Genomic DNA, 20,316 nt, shown 5'->3' with positions numbered 1-20,316 from the left:
AACCGGAAGAACTTACTTCAAAATGAGCCGATGGGTTTTCTTCAACTCCTCTTCTCCCTTCCACCTGGAAACCAGCTTCAGCTCAAAATGCTGACTGTATTTACCGATCTCAATGGGCCAGAACTCACACCTAATCACTGCCGTCTCTCCTTCGTTCAGGAACCCCGAGGTCTTCTCCAGTCTGAACACCGGATATTTCACTCTGTACAGGCCCAGTTTGGTGCTCGACCTCTCTAATCAGACAACGCATAGATTATAATAGCTGCTTTGCACAAACACATTTTTCTCTATGAGAGAATAAATATGACGGAAACTCATAGTAACATTCCTACCGATTCCAAAAACCGATTTGCTTGCAAGAATTTAACTATAAGCTATGCCAATTGTCAAACCGCAAATATTTGAATGAGGGGGAAAAGAAGGCATTTAAAAAGAAATCGAAAGTCAAAACGATGTAAGAGAAAATGACTTCGTTCTCTTACACTTAATTTTTTTTCTCAAAAAAACCCAGAGTTGACATAATAAATATTGACATTTACTTTTAAATAATAGTGCAAACAAGAACGATAAAGTTTCAGGAATCAATCAAATATTAGTTGGTTTTACAAGGTCTTTGATTGCAATATATCATCTCTTGACCTTGTGCCTCAGCTGACAGTGCTTTCGAAGGGGAATGCATCGAAGTTCGATTGAGGGCGACTGTCATGACACATGTGAAGAGAGACTTCAGCGTCCATTTGACTCTCTCTCCGTAGCAGTTTTTGAACTTCACAAACAATTCTGAGCAATCACCGAAGCGTGAATCGGAGAGGGTCAGTTGCCACAACGGAACACTTACATTCGAGTCTTCACTCTAAAAATTACGGCCAACGGTTAATTAAAAAAAAGCAAGAAACAAAAACAAAAACAAAGAATGTTCACAGATTCATTAATTCAATTAAGGATTTTATTTAAAATCGGATATTAAAATAAATAAAGGCGTAAATAGGATCAAACCCACCGCATAGCATTGCCCATTACAATATCTAAGTGCTTTAAGAGAAGGATTTCGAACAAAAATCACCCGAATTCAATCCAACGGATAATATTCAATTACCAAGTAGTATAGCAAGTACTGACCACCAAGATTTAAGCAGAGAAATTCAAAAACAAGGGAAAAATAAAGGATCTACTTAACAATCCCTTTCGAATTTTTCAAAGAAAGAACCCTGACTATCATTGTGATACAATTTGAAAATGACTTCAAGGCTATGAATATCAGTATATAACAGTATATAACAGTATAAAAAAGACCATTAAAATGAAAAAAGATGAAAATAATTTATTGATAAAAAAAACTGAAAATTTGTGAAAACTTTGAAAGAAATAATTTATCACGAGCTGAAAATTAATATATGCAGGGGATTCCTTAGTAGATCCAAAAGTGGGAGGGGAGATTGTTGAATAGATACAAATTTTAAACACAGAGGCGAGGCGGAGCTTCACAATACTTGCGATAAAAAAACACAATGCGCTACAAAAAAGTGAATGAAAAAAAGACAGAAGTCAAAAAATAATTCTGAAAAATATGCAGGAAAATATTACTAGAACAATAACTTGACAAACGTTGAAATAATACAGCTAGCAAAACTTCATATTTGTATCGGATGAAATTCATAAACAGCCTTTAAAAAAAGGAAATCAATTACCGAGCGACAGCAAAGGCGGCAAACTGATGTCATAAAAAATTTCATAAAACTTAGAAAATTTTACGACCCAACCTAACTGAAACACATAATCCCAAACGGATATATTTTGCCCTCGAAATTACGCAAAATAAGTTAACTAAGTCGATATAACATAAACTGAAACTGTTTGAATACTTAGACATGAAAACTCAAAATCAGACATGATAAATTTACAAAGTTGTGAAGTTTCAGTTATAGTAAAACCTGGCTAAATTGGAACAAAACCTATGCTTTAAAAAGTAAACTAATAGAAACCCTATCAGATAAAAAAGGCGTTTCAAAAAACGGAAAATGAGCCAACAGAAACTAGAACGAAAACCACGAACCCGAAAAAAAAATGCGATTTGAATTACAACCTGAAACCGGCTTGAACTAATTATTTATGATTAGTTCAAGCCAATTACTTGGTTACTAGATAATACTTTTATTTGAACTTTCAAGAAATTGAGTATGTCAGAAGAGATCCTCTAGAAGTGGTGTTCCTGTGCCTAAACTTATTTACGGGAAAAAAGTCTAGTACCCGATTGCAATACCCTTGCTTATCGCAAGGGTAAAAACCGAAAAAAAAAATTATTTCCTTAAATTTTTCGTGTTGAATTTTCTTATTGTAAAGGTTAGTAATCGTTTGAGTGTCATCACAAGCGGATCTAGGATTTTCGAAACCTCCATTCATTGAGTATCTGGTGTATCGAAACTACGTTAGATGGTCGGAACAAAAACTTACGTCAACAAGATTATGCACATCTTCTGGTTTTTCCAAATGAGTAGCCAATTTCTGGTTGTAGAAACTTCCTGGCAAGTAGAGATTAATCGCTTCGTCATAGGGACTTCTAATTTTGCCATCCTTCCTGTCATCAAACTTCATCGCAGCACGAATCTCGTTCCACTTTTTTGAATCCAGAGAGCTGTTGTCGCCGTAAATATTCAAATCAGGCAGTTGTCTGTTATGAATATATGCTTGAACGAACACTTTTTGGCTAGCTTTCGGTTCTACTAGAAACACAGTCGGCTGAATGAGCACTGATTCGTCTTGACACGTCATCTCGCACTCCAAGGGAAATTCCGTATGACTGTTAGCCACCGTAAAAGATCCTACAATCTTGCAAAAATTTCGCATTTTGTAGTTAAAACTGGTATTGCTTAGTTCCATTACAATATTACGGGCATCGATTGTAAAATTAATGGGATCACATTTTGGTTTTATCTGCTTGGCCATTCCGATCGCGACCTTTGTCGGCTCTGGAGGAGTAGAAACCAGTAGCGGAAAATCAGCATCGGTCGGTTTGTCAAAGCTCATTGGGTGCATTGCCATGTCACTGTAAGGTGACTCACCTTTGATAGAAATATCTCGCATGACTACACTTCCCATTTTCAAATTTTTCGGATTCGTCACTTCGGGTCCTATTTTCACTTCGGTCGTGTAGATATTCCCTATTAGATCCGAGGGGTCCAAATGAGGCATGTCTTCTTTCGAAGGCAAATGGTTGTTCTGATTTTGCGAGTCAGTAGCAGGGTAAGGCGCAACGAGAAACTGGTGCACTTGTTTGCTGGCATAGACACATTTAGTGTGGCAGAACTTCTCGTACAGTTGCTTGATAATAGCATCTCCCCACGTGATTTCCACAATATTTCCATTCACTCCCGGTTTTAAAATCAATTTACCAATTTGAACGTCATCTTTGGGCCTCAAAGAGAAACAGCGAGGAGAGGCTTCAATTGCATGCTGAGACGTTACCGCTACATACGCAAAGCGGTCTCCAGTGTTCTGCACGGAAACCGTAGCTGCTAGATTCCAGCAACTATCCACATTCGCTTCCCGTTTTAATGTTACATTGATGCTCGAACTTCCGCTGTAACCAATTAAAGGCAACTTAAGACTATCTGAGTCTTCATCATCGCTAACAAAGTGAGTTGACACAGTGTAATCTTGTGATGCAACCATTAAGCGATTGAATTGCGAGTGGTTATTTGCAACCAATTCTCCGAACGGCGACCGGTGGTGGTTGATAGTATCGCCAAACGAGCTGGTTGTCAAACCTATTGCACTGCTCGAATTCAGAAGTGAGGTTTCTTTAAAAACTGTCTTAACAGATAGCTGTCCTCTGATCAAGTCCAGTTGTTTCTGCGGACCCTTTTGAGAGTCAAAAAAGGTGACGATGATTTTCAGAACGTCCTGTGGACCTAGTTCGAACGTGTCCCCACTCTTCTCCGGATGCAGGGATTCATTTTTATGAACTGCTACAATGGTAAACCGTTTCTCTACAATAGATAATCGGAGAATAGCATCATGGCTTGAATTGTTCCTGTGAACAAAAATACCATTTTGAAACGTTTTTTTTTAAACTTGAAGGAACTATGATTTGAATAATTTATTTAGACGCAAAGCATGAGACAGCAGAAAACCAAAAAGGCAAATATTTTAATTTGAACAATTCTTTTTTTCAAAAATTTAAAGAAAAAAAAAGCATTCAAAATACTTACCAATGGCATGTCCATAAACGAAATATTTCATAAGAGCTGAGCTGTTTGTGCAAAGACCTGGACAAACAACCAACAAACTGGTTATTTTAATTTTTTTTTCGTGGAGCACAACAGAGAGACTTATCTAAATCATTCGAAATTGACTCACTTCAGAATACACATCTTTTTAACGGGAGAGTTCTTCCCGTTCGGAGGGAACAAGAGGTACTCCACATTGGCCAAAATCACTTTAGTCGTCAAGTCAAACAGCACTCCTGAATCATTTGAGTCATTCATGTGGTCTCTGTAGCCTGCTTTCGTTTCTTCTTCATATCCCATTGATGGTAACACAGCTGGTAGACTTGTAGTCTTGTGGATAGGGTGGGTTGATCGATCTCCGAGCGAATAGTTGTCGCCAGCCCCGCTTAAACCTAGGAATCGTTTCGACCTCGGTCTTCCGTCGACGTTCACGGTGTAGACTGGTCCTTCTGGTTCAACTGTTATTACCACCGATGCCTGTTCCCTGTAAACAATATTTAAAAACTCAGCACCAGAAAAAGAATGCCGATGGTTATTTGAAGCACGGGCACTGCAAATAAGATGAAACCGTTTTTAGTTGAATGATTGGTCAAGATATGATTTTTGGTCGTTGCATGATTAGTAACATTAAATGGTTAGTTCGAGGCAAATCAAAATGAACATAAGCCAAAGTGCAAGTAGAAAAGACTATGAAAGCATCTGCGCTTATTTTGTTCCAGACCAGATCAAGGATCGCATGAAAATCTATCGACTATTTGGTATCTGCAGTGAAGCTTTGAAGTTGCCTTTATCCATCACGTAAATTACAGCGCACTAAAATAGGTCACATAAAAAATATTAGGGTGGGTCTTCATGCAGTAGGTCATCATGCAGTAGGCTGTACGTGCTTGACCACAATAATCAAAGGTGGGTTACTTATTCTATATTTATTTGAAGCCGCAAGTCAATCGCCAGATTACCCTAAACCGCTAATTGATACTTACATCTGTGAGAAGAGCTAAATAGTCGCAACTAAAATTATTTACCAATCAATGGGTCGCCTTATCGGGTACCCAAAAATTCCCAATACAATTTTTTTTCTTCTTTTTGTGCGTCAACCATTTGTTTAAGTTCAGGAACGCTATTTTTAAATAAAAAAACACCACGTTTATTCGAACTTTCGTTGTACAGAGCTGATTTAAATTAACCGGACAAAACGCGTTAAACTTGAAATTTAAAACGCGTTTTTCACAAATTGGGTTGAGTTTAGGTGAAAACTTAGAGACAAAACATGCTTAAAATTTCAGCAGAATTAATATGGTGTAATTTGTTTTGCAAAATTTGGGCCCAAAATTTTACCCCAAAAATGGGTCATTTTGGCTTTTCTTAGTTAATCAAAAATTACGCCGAGAATAACGAGTCGATCACAGACATAATTATATCAAAGTGAGCCCCTTACGTATCCCAACAAAATTTATGAGGGGTTCCTTCTCCAAAATGTTGTATAAGTTAATTTACTTTTGTTTGCTGGACAAAAATGGTCGTTTTTACTATAAAAAAATACCAACTTTTATTTAAAAACAATTTTTAAACGGTTTGCAAATTTTTTTGGAGACTATACCCTTGTCAAAGTTTGTTGGGCTACGTAAGGGGCTCACTTTGATATAATTATGTCTGTGATCGACTAGTTATTCTCGGCGTAATTTTTAATTAACTAAGAAAAGCCAAAATGACCCATTTTTGGGGTAAAATTTTGGACCCGAACTTTGCAAAACAAATTACACCATATTAATTCTGCTGAAATTATAAGCAAGCTTTGTCCCCATAAGATTTCACCTAAACTCAACCCAATTTGAGAAAAACGCGTTTTAAATTTCAAGTTTAGCTCGTTTTGTCCGGTTAATTCAAATCAGCACTGTACAAGCCGTCATTGGACAGTTTCATCACACGTCCACGCCATACCCTCTTAACATCACAGTTCTTTATCGAATCGGTTAAGGTGGGGAGATAGTTTCTATAATTGCAATAGTCTACTGATTCAGAAAAGGAGATATTCGACTCAATGATAACTGTATCACAGAGGCGAAGCTGAGCTTCGCACCACTTGCGATACAAAACAAGAAAGCCGCTAAGGTTAGTTATGAATAAGGCTAGTTTTGATACAAGAACAGGTCAAGACAATAGAATGTGAAATTAGCATCGGACGAAATTTTACTACGCCATAAAGTTGAAAATGTCTTAGTAGAAAACCTTTAAGCCGAAAAAAACCCAACAAAAAGTTAATAAGTCCCTCTCAGCCTAAAAACACACACATTTTATTTGCTCATCAAATGAAAAAATATGAGGCAAATAAATCTATATAATAAGCCGAAACCTATTAAGCCGAAAAGCAGGAGAATACATGAAAAAAAAATCGGAAAAAAAAACAAAAAAATTTAAGAGTAAAAAAAATATTAAGTCCCTTTCGCCCTCACATTACACAGACGCAAATAATAACTTTATTTGCTCGTCGAAAGACGCAAAATGAGGCCATTAAGCCGATTTAATATAGGCCGAAACCTATCAAGCGAAAAAAAAGAAACAGAAAAAACGTCGAAAACTTGTCCTGAAAAACTATAATTTCCATTAAAAAATTCTATTATTTCGTGCAATCCAGAGGGGAGCACAAAAATTATGTTTCAATTGAAATGACTCAAAAAAAAGCTACTAAGCCGATAAAATATAAGCCGAAATCTTTTGGGCAGAATAAAGTTTTCAAGCGAAAAAAAGTATATATGTATATTCGAACTCAAGGCTAAGAAAATTAAACACAGGACCTTTGCCGTCCCAGGCGTATTCGTTAAAAAATGCATCTAAATTTACCATTTCTAATTTTAAGCAATCGGTGACGTTATCAACGGGAAAAAAGTCTCGTACCCGATTGCAATACCCTTGCTTATCGCAAGGGTAATAAAATTGATAACATAGCCATTCAGAAGCACCTGGTGTCTCCTTGGTCATAAGTGATTGTAACTGGGACTGTCATGTAGGGCGGGATGTCCATCTCCACAGGGTTGACGGCGAAAGCGGGACTGTTGCAGTTGAAGGTCACGTAGTGGTATCGAGGACTACAGTTACGCACAGGCAAGCTCCAATCCAGAACCTGAAGGACCACCAAAACATAACCTAGTCAAAAGAAAAGTCTAAAGTAGGCCATGTGATAATGTTCACAAATAAGTATGTCCATACCAAGTATAAATAACCCATACCACCAACTTCGGCAAAAAAAACCGTAGTTGAAACGCCAGTTTTTTTGCTTTAGAAAAACGCTGTCTCCGTTAAAGTCAATTTTATTGTTTATCACAGAACTAATCAAATTTTAAACACTGGATTGATGGATGATTTTTTCTTCGGGCGGGACATTTCCACTTGCTCATTGGGTAGTGTAATTTGCCTTCCTTTTAGTAAGTAACTTGAATTGAACTCAAATCAAAAGGCAAACCGCAAAAAATAATAATTTTGGACGTGAACAATCAATACTTTTTCCTAAAAAAAGAAAATAAACGCAATTTATAAAAGTGTCGTCTTGACAAAGTTCTTTGACACTAAAAATCTCTGTTAACGTAAATGATTAATTGGTATTATCATGGGTGTGAAAATGGGTACTATGATGATCTGATCTTCCTTTACCTCTTCGTGCATCTCAATCTGTTGTGTGTAGAGATGCAGCTTTGGTTGTTCTACTTGTATGTTCACATCCAAATTGCAGAGAAAATGCTGGTCTCGTTGACTGATAGCATATATAGTCAGCTAAAACGGAAATGACACTCATTGCAAGTTGGCTCTAGTTTTGATTGAAAATTTCTAAATGGTTTCAACAAAATTTGTCAAGACTACGGTCAGAACTATTCAATTTTTTCGTTTTTATCAAAACTAAGGGAAAAGTAAGTGACAATTTTTACATCGCACAAAACTTAAGCTCGGGAAACAGTTTTTGTTTCCATCATCAAACCATTCACATAATAGAACGCGTTCAGCCCATCAAAATCAATATCCTGAAAAATAATCTGCCTCGAATTGCGGGTTGCGCAAACAGAACAACAAGTTCTGACCAGTTGCTTTCAAAAAGTCTTCAAGACTTTTAACTTTAACTTTCTTCGATTCTTCTCCCAATTTAAGTTGTTTTTTATGCGCGGTTTGGGGATATGAATTAGAAGTTTTGAAGAACATTAGTAATTGATTTGATTGAAGTTGAAAAATTAATAAAAAACGTTGAAAAACAATTTGTCACAAATGAAGCTTCGAACTCTATTACCGTTTCACGCTTTTTGCTCTATTTCAACGGAAAATTTTCAAACCAACATCAAATGAAAGTGCCTCAATAAGATATATCACTCGGCTCATCGGACTTCTATTTGTGGACCTGAATTTCCGTAAACGAGAAAAACCAAACCGCAAAAAAATGTAAATTTTAACCTGATCAAGTTTTATGACTTCCTGAGAAAAAACGCAAAAAAATCATCAACATCTAAATAAAAATCTGATCAAGGTTAACGTTCATCGACTCTTAAAAAACAAGAAGTTCCAAAACTTGAAGTTTTCAACTTTCACATAACCCCGACACGCGAATTAAAATTTGTTCTTTCCCGTCAAACGACGCGAGCGAACAAACGAAGAGGCACGCAAACCAATAAAAGCTAAACTGAAATATTTTTCATACGGATAAACAATTTAAATGAAAAAAGAGTTAAAAACTCAGTGGTTTTTACAAATAAATTCAGAGTTGTTTAACAAAAAATGAGAACACAAACTTTAAACAAACAATGGAGATTTGTTAAATTTTGGAAATTACCAAAAATTAACACAATTTCCATTGCTTTCTTGTGACTGAGAAAAAATGAAAATGGCAAACTAGACGACATAAAATGAGATAAAACCCGAAAAAATAGGCCGTTCAAAAGAAAAAAAAAACTAGATCTATCAAACTTCGAGATTGATTGTCTCGATTTGTTTAGCGAAGATTTAACTTTAAAAAGTCACGCCATTCAAAAAAATTTAGGATCAATCAAAAACTTAGCCAAAAAACACTTGAGTAGACACCTGTGAAAAAATGTTTTGATGAATTTTTTTCGAGTCGTCTCCTCAAAACACACACACCACACACACACAAACAAACAAACACACACACACACGCACACACACACACGCACGCATACACACACACACGCACACACACACACACGCGCGCACAGAGTTTAGCATGTTAACTAAAATTTTTCTTTGAAATGGGTATTTAAAAAGCAAACATGCTCAAATTATGTCTGTTGGTTAGCAAAAACAGGCCCAGATGTTCAGACAAGATAAATATATCGCGATTTGTTTCACAATTTACTTAACTGAAAATATCTGTCTGATAACGACATAACAAAAGCAGCAAAATTTCGAACTCAGTTACTTGCACCATTACAGAAATACACCAGTTGGATTTTAATTTAGTGAAAATAGCTCGAACAGATGAAAAAAAGCCCGTGCTCTGGCGAATAAGCCGACAAAAAGTATGTAGACAAACAATTTGCAATTGATTTTTCAAGTCAAAACTTTCTGTTTACGAAAAAAACCGGCCGATTTCGAAACTTTCGTCGTAGTGCCAAACGCGCCTAATAAAACATTTAACAAAAAATTTCTGTTAAAAAAAATCTGAGCCTAAAAAAATATCCTAACTGATTTGGTAACGCGTTCTAATCCCAAATTTAAACGAATAAAAAAACAACCAAAGGAAAATATAATTTGAGCGTGAAAATTTTTACAATTTTTACTGAGAAAAAAAAACGGAGAAAAACCCATCCCTGCGTCTACAATAAGAACTTAGAGTGCACTTTTTTCATTGAAACTTGAAATAACAGTCCGTTGCTGTAAACGTACCACAGAATAATTTGACAGCTATTTTTGCACAAAAATACTTGTTACTGGCCTATTTGGGACTTTTGAAGTAACATGAACAAGCTCAAAACAAATTTTCGAAATAAAAGACTTAAGTGTCTCTTCTGTCTTAATTGCGGACACTGGCGAGACGCTCTAAGATTACACTTTCCTATTTAGACCGAAATGGGTTATTCGGACCTTTTTTCTTGTAACCGAGAAAACTTTTGCTTTTTCTCATATATTTTTATTCATCCTTTTGTATTGTTACTAAATTTCCTTGAAAACAGAAAAACTGAATCAAAACTCTACGGGTTTTCATTACAAGCCATAAACCAAAAAAGTCTACTATTTTTCAAAAATTTATCCAAAACTTGTTCAGCGCGCAATTATTAGCATAGAGAAAAACGAAAATATTTTGAAATTTCTAGAATTGAGGAGATTGGCCAGTTGAGAAATGGCGAAGTTTGAAATTTCTGTGAACTATATTTTCAACGAAAAAAAACAACTAGCTCCCTCCTGGAATAACCTTGCTACTTGCTACGGTATACTTGAGTCAAATCGAATATTTCTCTTCTCAATTTTTTGTTTGGTTTTCAGATACAATAGAACACCGTCGGCATCTTTACCAACTACATACCTGAACCAACATCAGAGCTTACTTCTAATTCACTAGCAGAGCAAAAGTTAAGTAAATAAACGCATCCTTTGTATTTGAACACTGAACATTCATTTCATGAATCAGCTTGAGTTCTAGCGTCAAATAAAGTCAGCCTTACAAAGAGAACAAATCAATTGTATAGCTCAACTTTCAAACGTTAAACTGATCCTTCAAATTTTCTGTTAAAATGGGCAAAGGGCTTCTGAAGGTAATAAATTATCTTTCCTCTACATCCTTACACGTATCGCCAGTAAACTGTAAGGTTACAGTTTCAAACATGTGAGCAAATACACAAAGCACACTTATATCAGAGTTAGATTTCAAATGCGCTACATTACATAACTGTACATTACACTAGTGTTTCTCTTAAAGACCCAAACTAGTGACACAAACTTCCAAAATGCCAGCTATAAGTTACCGTGGCCGTAATTTTCTAGGTAAAATCAAAGTAGGTAAAATTTCATATTACATTCGTGTCGAAAATAGTTCTTTAATTATATAGAAGCGCTAATCATCCAGACTTATATAGCTAAAAATCACTTCGTTCTTTTACACTCAACAAGCGTTGTTTGTTTAAAAAGAGAGCTTTTTTGTTGCAATGGTCTCAATGTGCACTACTACTTGTTGCAAATAACTTCACAATATGATATCTCAAACTCATTTCGTTATACTTAGAGCGAGACCTTCTGCTGGATTCTCCTTCTGCTTGCAGTTCCAGTCTACTCACTCGCCATTGTAGTCCTCATAGGTACGTTTAGGGGCCAGGTCAATTAGAAAACGGCTTGCTTGGTACACTAGCTATTTTTTCCATAACACTCCGCTAGGAAAACTTAACTTCAAGTAACTATTTAATGAATACTAATTATTTGCTTTAGATGCTAATTAACAAGCTCTATGATCAGGCCACGGAAAATTGAGAGATACTCCCAGCAAATTATATTTTAATTTTCGACCTCAAGGACACTAAAGAAACAAGGAATATAGCGAAGTTATCTATTCAATTTGTCATTAAGTCAAATCAAAATTGCATAGATCTGCCAAGAAGAAGTGCCAGAAAAATATAACATTTATTCAATAAAAATATTAAAGATCGCTTGAAATATCATCAAACTTAGAAGATAAAAATTAATCATTAGAATCTTGCAGCCTTTCAAACTGTTCCAGTCTTTGATTCGTGAAAATTTGCTCTGGAGATAGAAAAAAAATGAACGCTAAAGACCTACATTCAAGTGTTGCCACATTTTTTAGGAATATTTTTGGTACCTTTTCACTTATCTAGCGTTCGAAAAATTGATAATGAAAATTATATCTTCGCGCAGGTTATGAAACAATCGTCATTGTTATACTCTCTACATTCTTTGCGTAATAGGCGTCGTCTACTTGGCCAATTATGCTGCCCAAGACGGAACTACCACAACTGGGATGGGAATCGCCCTTTGTCTTCTCTCCTTCATAGTATTCGCAGTCTACAATGTTCTTGCATTCTACATCACATTCGAAGACTACAGCAACCAGGCTAGATACGAGCGCATTCAAAGGAAGAAGTTGCGGGACATCAAGTATCACAATGATGACATTTAAAACTGAGCAACTTACACTGAATTTACTCCATTCGAATTAGTCCCGGCGATAGATTACAACAGTGCACGTTAGGGGTTCATTCATGTATAATCTTTTCTGCATTCGATAAAAATCGTATATATCTTCTTAAAAATATCAATTTGAAATTCGCTGAACATACAATGTCAGTTCATTCGTTTTTAAGTCGTGACAGAAGGTGACATTTAAAAAAAACTTTCATGTACTAATTTATCATTGAAGTCTATTGAACGAATCTATGTTCATTCCGATTCTCTTTCAATGTCAGTTTAGCTAATCCTCAATTCATAATTCATCCAATGCTAAAATGGAAATACAATAGTGTTTTTGTTGTGATTTACATCACGTTTTGCAATTACTGCAAAACATATTAGTTTATTTAACTGGTCACTCTGATATGACCTTCATTGGCCATTCTCTCCGGCGGAGAGAATGATCTCTCATTGTTTTAATGTTTTAACTTACCGACTAATTCATCTTAATTCCTTATTCTTTTTAAGTTTTAATTTAGAATTAGCTACAACAAAGTAACATTTTATCATGGCGCAGTCAACTAACGAATCTAACGTGAGAGGAATACCTCCTTTTGGCAAAACCATACGGTAGACCCCCCCCCCCATTCCATGGGAAGACTGGAGTGATCTGTTTCAATTAGCTATAATTGCTAAAGAAAACAAAGACATAGAAAATCTACTCAATCCGTTGGAGAGACAACACCCATTACCTCCAAATTTGGAAAACTCAACGGACGGTGAAACAGATGCTCAAAGACGCTCGAGAATGGAGAGAAATACTCAAGAACAAAGACGATACGACGAAGAAGAAGCAGCATCGATAAAAACTGAAACCAAGAAGTTTAACGGAATGCGAATAGAAGAAGCCGACAAAAAATTACGTTCGGTCCTATATCTAGCACTAGGAAACAAAGGAAAAAGGATCTTCGGACAAAAATTTACCAAGATGAAAGTTTTACAAATTTCTTTTAAAGAATTCTGGGAGTTCCTAGCGATCGCTTTCGTAAGAAAGACAAATGTCACATTTGAACGACATAAACTGTTAAATAGAAAACAACGCGACAGAGAATCCCTCGAACAATTTTGGGGTGCCTTAGCTGAAATGGCAAAAAAGTGCGACATAACCGCAGGAGAAGAAGAGTGGATAAGAGATATTTTCATAAATATTATGAAAAACTACGACATCCAAAGGAAATTGTTAACAGAAACCCTCCCTCCACGCGAAGCACTAAATGTAGCACTCATAGACGAAAAGGGAATTTTAAATCACTTGAAGTTCACTAACAATTTTAAATCCAACGGATCATCCGTACATAACCCAAACAACCATTTTAATGTCAAAAGAGAACCAACCCTTAACATCGAAAGAAGTAACAACTGTATGAAGTGTGGCGGATCATTCTCAAAAGGACACTTAGCAGTTTGCCCAGCAAAGGGCACGACTTGTACTACTTGTAAATTCAAAGGGCATTTCACCAGACTTTGTAGATCTCGTCGTAAAAATGTAAACATTGTAAATACTCAAATTGTAGATAATACAGATTTTAATCCGTCGGATATTCCGGATGTATATACTGACCACACGGATAGAGAATGTTGTGGCGTCATAAACGCATGGTCGGAATCTGGACAAAGTGAAAACGACGATTATTCTGTACTAAATGTAACTACGATTTTCGATAATGATGGAAAAGAATTGAAGAAATTACTGAACATTGGACTCGGAAAAGAAAACCAAGTAATTTTAAACATTCAAGTGGATTCAGCTAGCCCGGTGAGCTTCCTTAAGAAAAACGTACTACACGAATTAAAGTTACGTGACCCTTACTTGAAAATTTATCCGGTGGATAAGACAACTAGAGACCTCTACTGTGGATTCACAGATAATGCCATAAACATCACTGGAAAGGTGAAGCTCTCGATATTTTCAAATGGTTGGTCAGACAACGACTGTCAATTCTTCCTAACCGAAGGACATGAGAGAAATATCTTAGGAAACGACAACCTTCCGAAAGTGGGGATAGAAGTCTCACAGAAACACTTCCCACATTTCCAGACTAACAAGCAGTGTAAGTCAATAAATTCCATATCTCAAACAAACCAAGACAGAGAAATTCTAAATATATCAAAATCATTCAAAAATTTATTCCTTCGGATCGGAAAAATTAAAAATCAGATGAAAATCACCCATTTTCACGAACCCTTAAAACCAATCCAACTAAAGGGAAGACGAGTCCCCCTTCACTTACTGGACGCTGTCAAGACAGAACTCAATAGACTAAAAGCAGAGGGACATATTAAAAAATTAGAAAATTGCGATGAAGACAGATTTATTAGCCCAATAGTCATCACTTGTAAAAAAGACAAATCCATCAAGTTAGCCTTAGATTCCAAGTTCATAAACAAACAGATTTACAAGAACAAATATCAAATGCCAAACATTCATGAACTGGTAGACAATGTCGCGGCACAAATTACTAATGATTCCGTTGGAGAAGTGTGGTTTACTAACTTAGACTTAAAAAACGCGTACAGCCAATTAGCACTAGATAAATTTACTAGCAACCAATGTAACTTCAGTATCGTGGGCGGTGATATTACGGGTACCTACCAATTCTTAACTGGTTTTTACGGCCTAGGGGATATGCCTAACGAATTTCAAAGTGTAATGGCCTCTACTTTAGGTTCAATCCCATTTTCTAACTGTTACTTAGACGACATTTTAATCTCTTCCAAAGGAACATTCTTAGACCACAAGAATATTGTGTTAAAAATTTTATCTACCCTTGACGAATATAACTTCGCTGTAAAATGGTCAAAATGTAAATTCTTTCAAAAAGAAATAGAATGGTTGGGATTCAAAATCTCTAAATCAGGAATTACCCCGTTATTCGACAAATCGAAAGCCATAAAAGATTTACCTATTCCGAAGAATTTGAAAGAATTACGATCATTTTTTGGTTCTATAAACCAATACATTAAACTCGTCCCAAATCTAGCATCCTTAGGAAGCCCACTCCGACCGCTCCTAAATAAGAAATCAATATTCCAATGGAATGACGACCATACAAAAGCCTTTGAAAAAATTAAAGATGAAATCGTAAACCTAACAGAGAATACCCATTTCGACGTAAAACGCAAAACCAGAGTAAAAACTGACGCGTCACATAATAGACTTTCGCTCGAACAACTCCACGGGAACGATTGGAAAACAATCTCATTTGCTTCACGCTTTTTAAACCCACACGAGTCTAAATATTCTACGAACGAGCTCGAACTACTAGGGGTTGTATGGGCTGTCGAACATTATAAGAACTACCTTTACGGATCAGATTTCGAAGTAATTACCGATCACAAAGCTTTATTATCCGCCCTATCACCAATATACGGAAACAAAACCTATCACAGTAGATTAACACGATGGGTAGACAGATTATTACCTTTTAATTTCTCAATCAAACATATTGCAGGAAAAGATATGGGCTTCACTGACCTTATTTCTAGAATTCCATCCGGAAAAACTCTTCCAATATCACATTACGACGAGGAATTCGTAGTAGCAAATATTAACAAGATTAATAAATCATTAAATCCGTCGGAGAAAATAAGAACTACTTGCTCAGCCATTGGTTCTAATCTGGAAAATTCCGATTACGCTTTATTACGTAATTACCTAATAGCAGCAGTATTAAAGCTTATTAACTCGTCTTTTCCAATTTGTTCATTTAATCACAAAAGAACAGAATTTTGTACCTCAAACTGCATTCCAACGGATTATTCTAATACAAATACATTAATTATTTCCATTTCTAACTCCGCATTTCTTTATTTTTTTAATCTTTAATCGTAGTTTTATTAATTCACCTGTAGATAAAAAAATTGTAGATACTGTTAATATGAATAATAAGAATATTGTAATTAATCCCACCACTTCCGGTATTTCCGTAGATTTAGACTTCCAGCTCTTACCAGATCACGCTAATCTCGTTAAAAAATACCGTGAAAATTTGAAGTTGCCGGATCGACCCTTGGATTTAAATATTTTATTTAACGCCAAGTTAGTAGCTCTCTTGACAGAAGACGATCCCATGTTAAGTCAAATTGTTAAAGCACTTCAAAATAAGGTGGAGAAGATTAATGCAGATTCTCCGTATTTCAAACATTTCACCCGTGACCTACATGAATCCGACGGATTACTTTACATGGACGGCAAACTCGTTATTCCATTTACCTTACGAAACGCGATGATGAAGACCCTTCACGAAACACATCCAGGTCAATTCGGAATGAAATATTTGGCTCAAAACATCTGGTGGCCCCATATTAACAGACAAATTTACTTTCACGGAATAAATTGCTCAGAGTGTACATCGGCGGGTAAGAATTTGAAAACTGTTATCCCTAATTCACAAATTAGTGAACTTCCTCCATTATCGGAACCAAACGAAGAATTTAATTTAGATTTCGCTGGTCCTTTGGATTCCTATTGGGGGTCAAATAAATACATTTTACTTTGCATTGACAGATTTTCTAAATTTCCGTCGGCAAAAATTACATCGTCTACTTTTTCAAAAACAGTTATAGAATTTTTACAAGACTACATATTCTTACACGGAATACCTTATTCTACAAGGGTAGATCATGCTACTTGCTTTACAAGTCAAGACTTTAAATTATTCTGCGATTCCAACAACATCAAAATAATCTTTTGTACAGTAGGCGACCATCGTTCCAACGGATTAGTCGAAAAATTAGTACACACTGTGAAAGTCAAACTACTGGCTATTTCAAAAGAACATCATAAATGTACACTGCAAAATGCCGTTTCAAAAATCATCTGGAATTTACGCTCTACCTATCAATCAAAAATTAAATGTTCACCCTTCGAGATTCACTATAACAGAAAACCAAATAATATTTGGAAACAATTAGCTTCTGGTAAACCCTCCTTTGGAATTTTAGACAAAGGGAAATCAATACTGTCTAAGGAACGAGCTAAGGATTGGAACGCGGATAATAGACTAGAGGACGGCTACAAGGACGATTTGATAGCCAAGAAGAACCAAAACTCGACTGAAAAAGGCTACGACACAGACTACGCTTCATCCTCGAAAATCACCTCCAATAGACTACCAATCAAAAGTCCATTCAGAGGTAAAATCCTTCGGAAAACTAACGGTAACATCAACCGAGACTGTTTCTATAAGGAACTAAATAAAAGAATTATAAATTCATCCACTTCGACAGTAGAGTTGTCCGACGGAAAAATAATACGAAAATCCGACATTGCGATTCCTATTTCTACCTCAAATAAAATGAGACCTTTTAAAGTAAACATTTCATTCCCGTATTTTCCTAATCCTAATGTTGAAGTAGGTCAGAAACAGGAAGGCGCAACACGGAAACCAAGATCAAAAAAGCCAACGAAAAAAATGACCAGACAATTGGATCCGACCCCATCTGACAACTTAACTAGGACACGCATATCAGGGTCATCACACAAATCTACAAGAAGACAAACACGGCACTCAAAGAAGTCATCAACTCCTCCAGGTTACCTTGCTTCGGATGAATCTATGCTAATTCCTTCGGATATTTCGGATACTAGTGAATGGGAATGGATAGCGGGCGGTTTCCCTTGTAGAGACGTAGCCAGAGAGCGCTTTATTTCAGACCCAAATACACCTCACCTCTCAATCGGAAATAATTCTAATTCCGCTGTAACCAATTCTGAAATAAAATCTGAGATTTTAGAAAACGACATTGACCCTAACAGAGAACAATCTATGGACCAATCTTACGAGTGCCCAATAAGCATAATACCCGCCTGCCGAACACCTAATACTGCGGAACAGAGAACCGTGAACCAGGGAGGGGACAAAGACACCATCGAACAACAGGACCTGCAAGACGAGTGTAATCCAACGGATAACAACTCACCTACAGATTTCCCGGTGTACGAGATAAGCGACTCAACTGACGAGTGCGCTATACCTCCCAATACTACCATCATATCCGGAAAAATTCCTCCTACCATCCGCCGTTCTAGTAGAAATGTCGGCCCATCAAAATTTTATGGCAAACGTTATTTTATTGATGCCGTAGAGAACGTTCAAGAAGCCTCCGGTTCTGCGGCCGATCCTATCGTGATAGAAATTGAGGAATCACACGAGACCAACAACAAGACGACTCCTGCGGAGTTAATTGTCCTAGACTCAAATCCAACATCTTCAGACCAAATGTCAACCTCATCAACTGACGAATCGCTGAGGATGAAAGTAGAAAATTTTGGAGATCATTCTGATCTAGACAGCGAACTTTTTAATACTGAACTTGAAAACTTTCTAAATGATTATAAAACTTTGTAAACACTTAGCTTTACCCTAATCTGTTATATTGGCATATCAAGGAGCACATATTACCTTATAAACCGGTGCTAATCTTCAGGTATCAAAATGTTGATCAGTAAACTTGAGTACTTTATCAAAAATCCTTCGGATAAATCATCAGTAAAGGAAAACATCATCTGGTGCTCTCATAATTTTCTCTAAGTCGACCTCCCTCTAGTTTGTGTATCGCAAATCAGGGCTCCACCCATAAAACTTGGTGACAACTTCATCGCATTTTAAACTTATCTTAACCCAGCCCTTATCCGTCGGAATCCGGATAACCATTCTCACAGTTTTAGTTGCTGTATTTAATCCCATAGGGGCGCTTTAGTTAGTGTCAGTTCCTCATTTACGGCGCTTAAATTTTTTCTTTTCCTCGTCCTTAAAGGGGGAGAAAGGAGTCAGACTTAGTTAGTCGTTGTGCATTATTTTATTCGTAATTTAAAATTTTTTCGTGCTTAGGGGAATGTTGTGATTTACATCATGTTTTGCAATTACTGCAAAAAATATTAGTTTATTTAAATGGTCACTCTGATATGACCTTCGTTGGCCATTCTCTCCGGCGGAGAGAATGATCTCTCATTGTTTTAATGTTTTAACTTACCGACTAATTCATCTTAATTCCTTATTCTTTTTAATAGTTTTAACTTAGAATTAGCTACAACAAAGTAACATTTTATCAGTTTTATTCGCTCATTTCTGAATATTTTTGTAATATTAGATTGATTTCGATAGCACCAAAATTTCAAACCTATTTGACGTCTTTACTTTCTACTGATGCCAGCTAATAAGCAATGATAACGGTCAGCAATACAGATCTAATAGACCGGCTCTTGGTGGGCCTACATATTAGCCCCATAAGAGTTATATATCATAGAACACTTACTTTCACTTTTGCCTTTGTGTCCTTGCAATACAAAGGGACTTTGGTCTTCAAAGTGAGCGTAAATTGATCGTAGTTGATGCCGTTCGCACCAAGATCCACATAGCCGTGCGTATTGTACGACAACTTGCTCAAGGGACGCTCCAATTGCAACTCATTGAATTTGCTCACACCGACACTTGGCCCTGACTGTTGCTGCTGATTGATGACCATGTAGACATTGGCAGTCACTCTTGATCTGTTTTGGACGATTACTTCGGTCAGCTGGCTGGTTCCAGGTTTCATTGGCAGCAGATTCAACTGGTTATGTGGTATCTCCGAATAGGTCCTACCATATCAAATGAGTCACTATGTAAAACAATGTCAACAAACAGCTGAAAAAATTAAAAGATGATGATCCAAAACTCTCTATAAGGGAGCATAATGAACAGCTAGCCAATTACTTCTATCTGAAAACCATCTTCGAAAACGCGCAGACCTTAGAACTTCTTAGATCGACGAACATAAAGCAAAAAAGAAATCTTAACCCTAATTCAAATATTTAAAAAATCTTCGCCGACGGATTCAGCCTTAAACTTTCTAACTTAAACAGTGAAAGTTCGCTTTCAAAGCCGCACCAGAAAAATTTGACAAAAACTAATCATGGGGTGCAACTCGAAGAGCAAAA

General features: G+C 36.4%; 3 protein-coding genes across 4 annotated transcripts in view; 2 read left to right on the top strand and 1 right to left on the bottom strand.

Annotated features, from left to right (window-relative positions):
- Positions 1-20,316, top strand: part of LOC134844878 (uncharacterized) — a 527,221-nt gene that overhangs the window by 347,068 nt on the left and 159,837 nt on the right. The window lies entirely within an intron of this gene.
- LOC134845267 (uncharacterized) overlaps positions 1-20,316 on the bottom strand; it is a 48,177-nt gene that overhangs the window by 1,541 nt on the left and 26,320 nt on the right. Inside the window, exons 9-15 of the mRNA XM_063862213.1 lie at positions 19,653-19,977; positions 7,875-7,994; positions 7,187-7,347; positions 4,357-4,710; positions 2,452-4,030; positions 640-853; positions 17-233 (exon numbers count right to left, since the gene is read on the bottom strand). Of these exons, the coding sequence (XP_063718283.1) occupies positions 17-233; positions 640-853; positions 2,452-4,030; positions 4,357-4,710; positions 7,187-7,347; positions 7,875-7,994; positions 19,653-19,977 (2,970 nt within the window). The remainder of the gene's footprint in view (positions 1-16; positions 234-639; positions 854-2,451; positions 4,031-4,356; positions 4,711-7,186; positions 7,348-7,874; positions 7,995-19,652; positions 19,978-20,316) is intronic.
- On the top strand, positions 10,803-12,507 carry LOC134844478 (uncharacterized). 2 transcript variants are annotated; one of them, XM_063861181.1, is made up of 3 exons: positions 10,803-10,972; positions 11,440-11,512; positions 12,134-12,507. In XM_063861181.1, the coding sequence occupies exons 1-3, from the start codon at positions 10,952-10,954 to the stop codon at positions 12,343-12,345; spliced, it is 306 nt and encodes a 101-aa protein (XP_063717251.1). In that variant the 5' UTR covers positions 10,803-10,951; the 3' UTR covers positions 12,346-12,507. The 2 variants fall into 2 exon arrangements, with proteins under 2 accessions (XP_063717251.1, XP_063717250.1); XM_063861180.1 differs by lacking the exon at positions 10,803-10,972 and adding an exon at positions 11,007-11,212.

This window comes from Symsagittifera roscoffensis, chromosome 4, assembly GCF_963678635.1.
Source record: "Symsagittifera roscoffensis chromosome 4, txSymRosc1.1, whole genome shotgun sequence".
NCBI classification, from domain to species: Eukaryota; Metazoa; Xenacoelomorpha; order Acoela; family Convolutidae; genus Symsagittifera; species Symsagittifera roscoffensis.
Note: the sequence above shows the minus strand (reverse complement) of the source record. Positions and strands in the feature narration are given on the sequence as shown.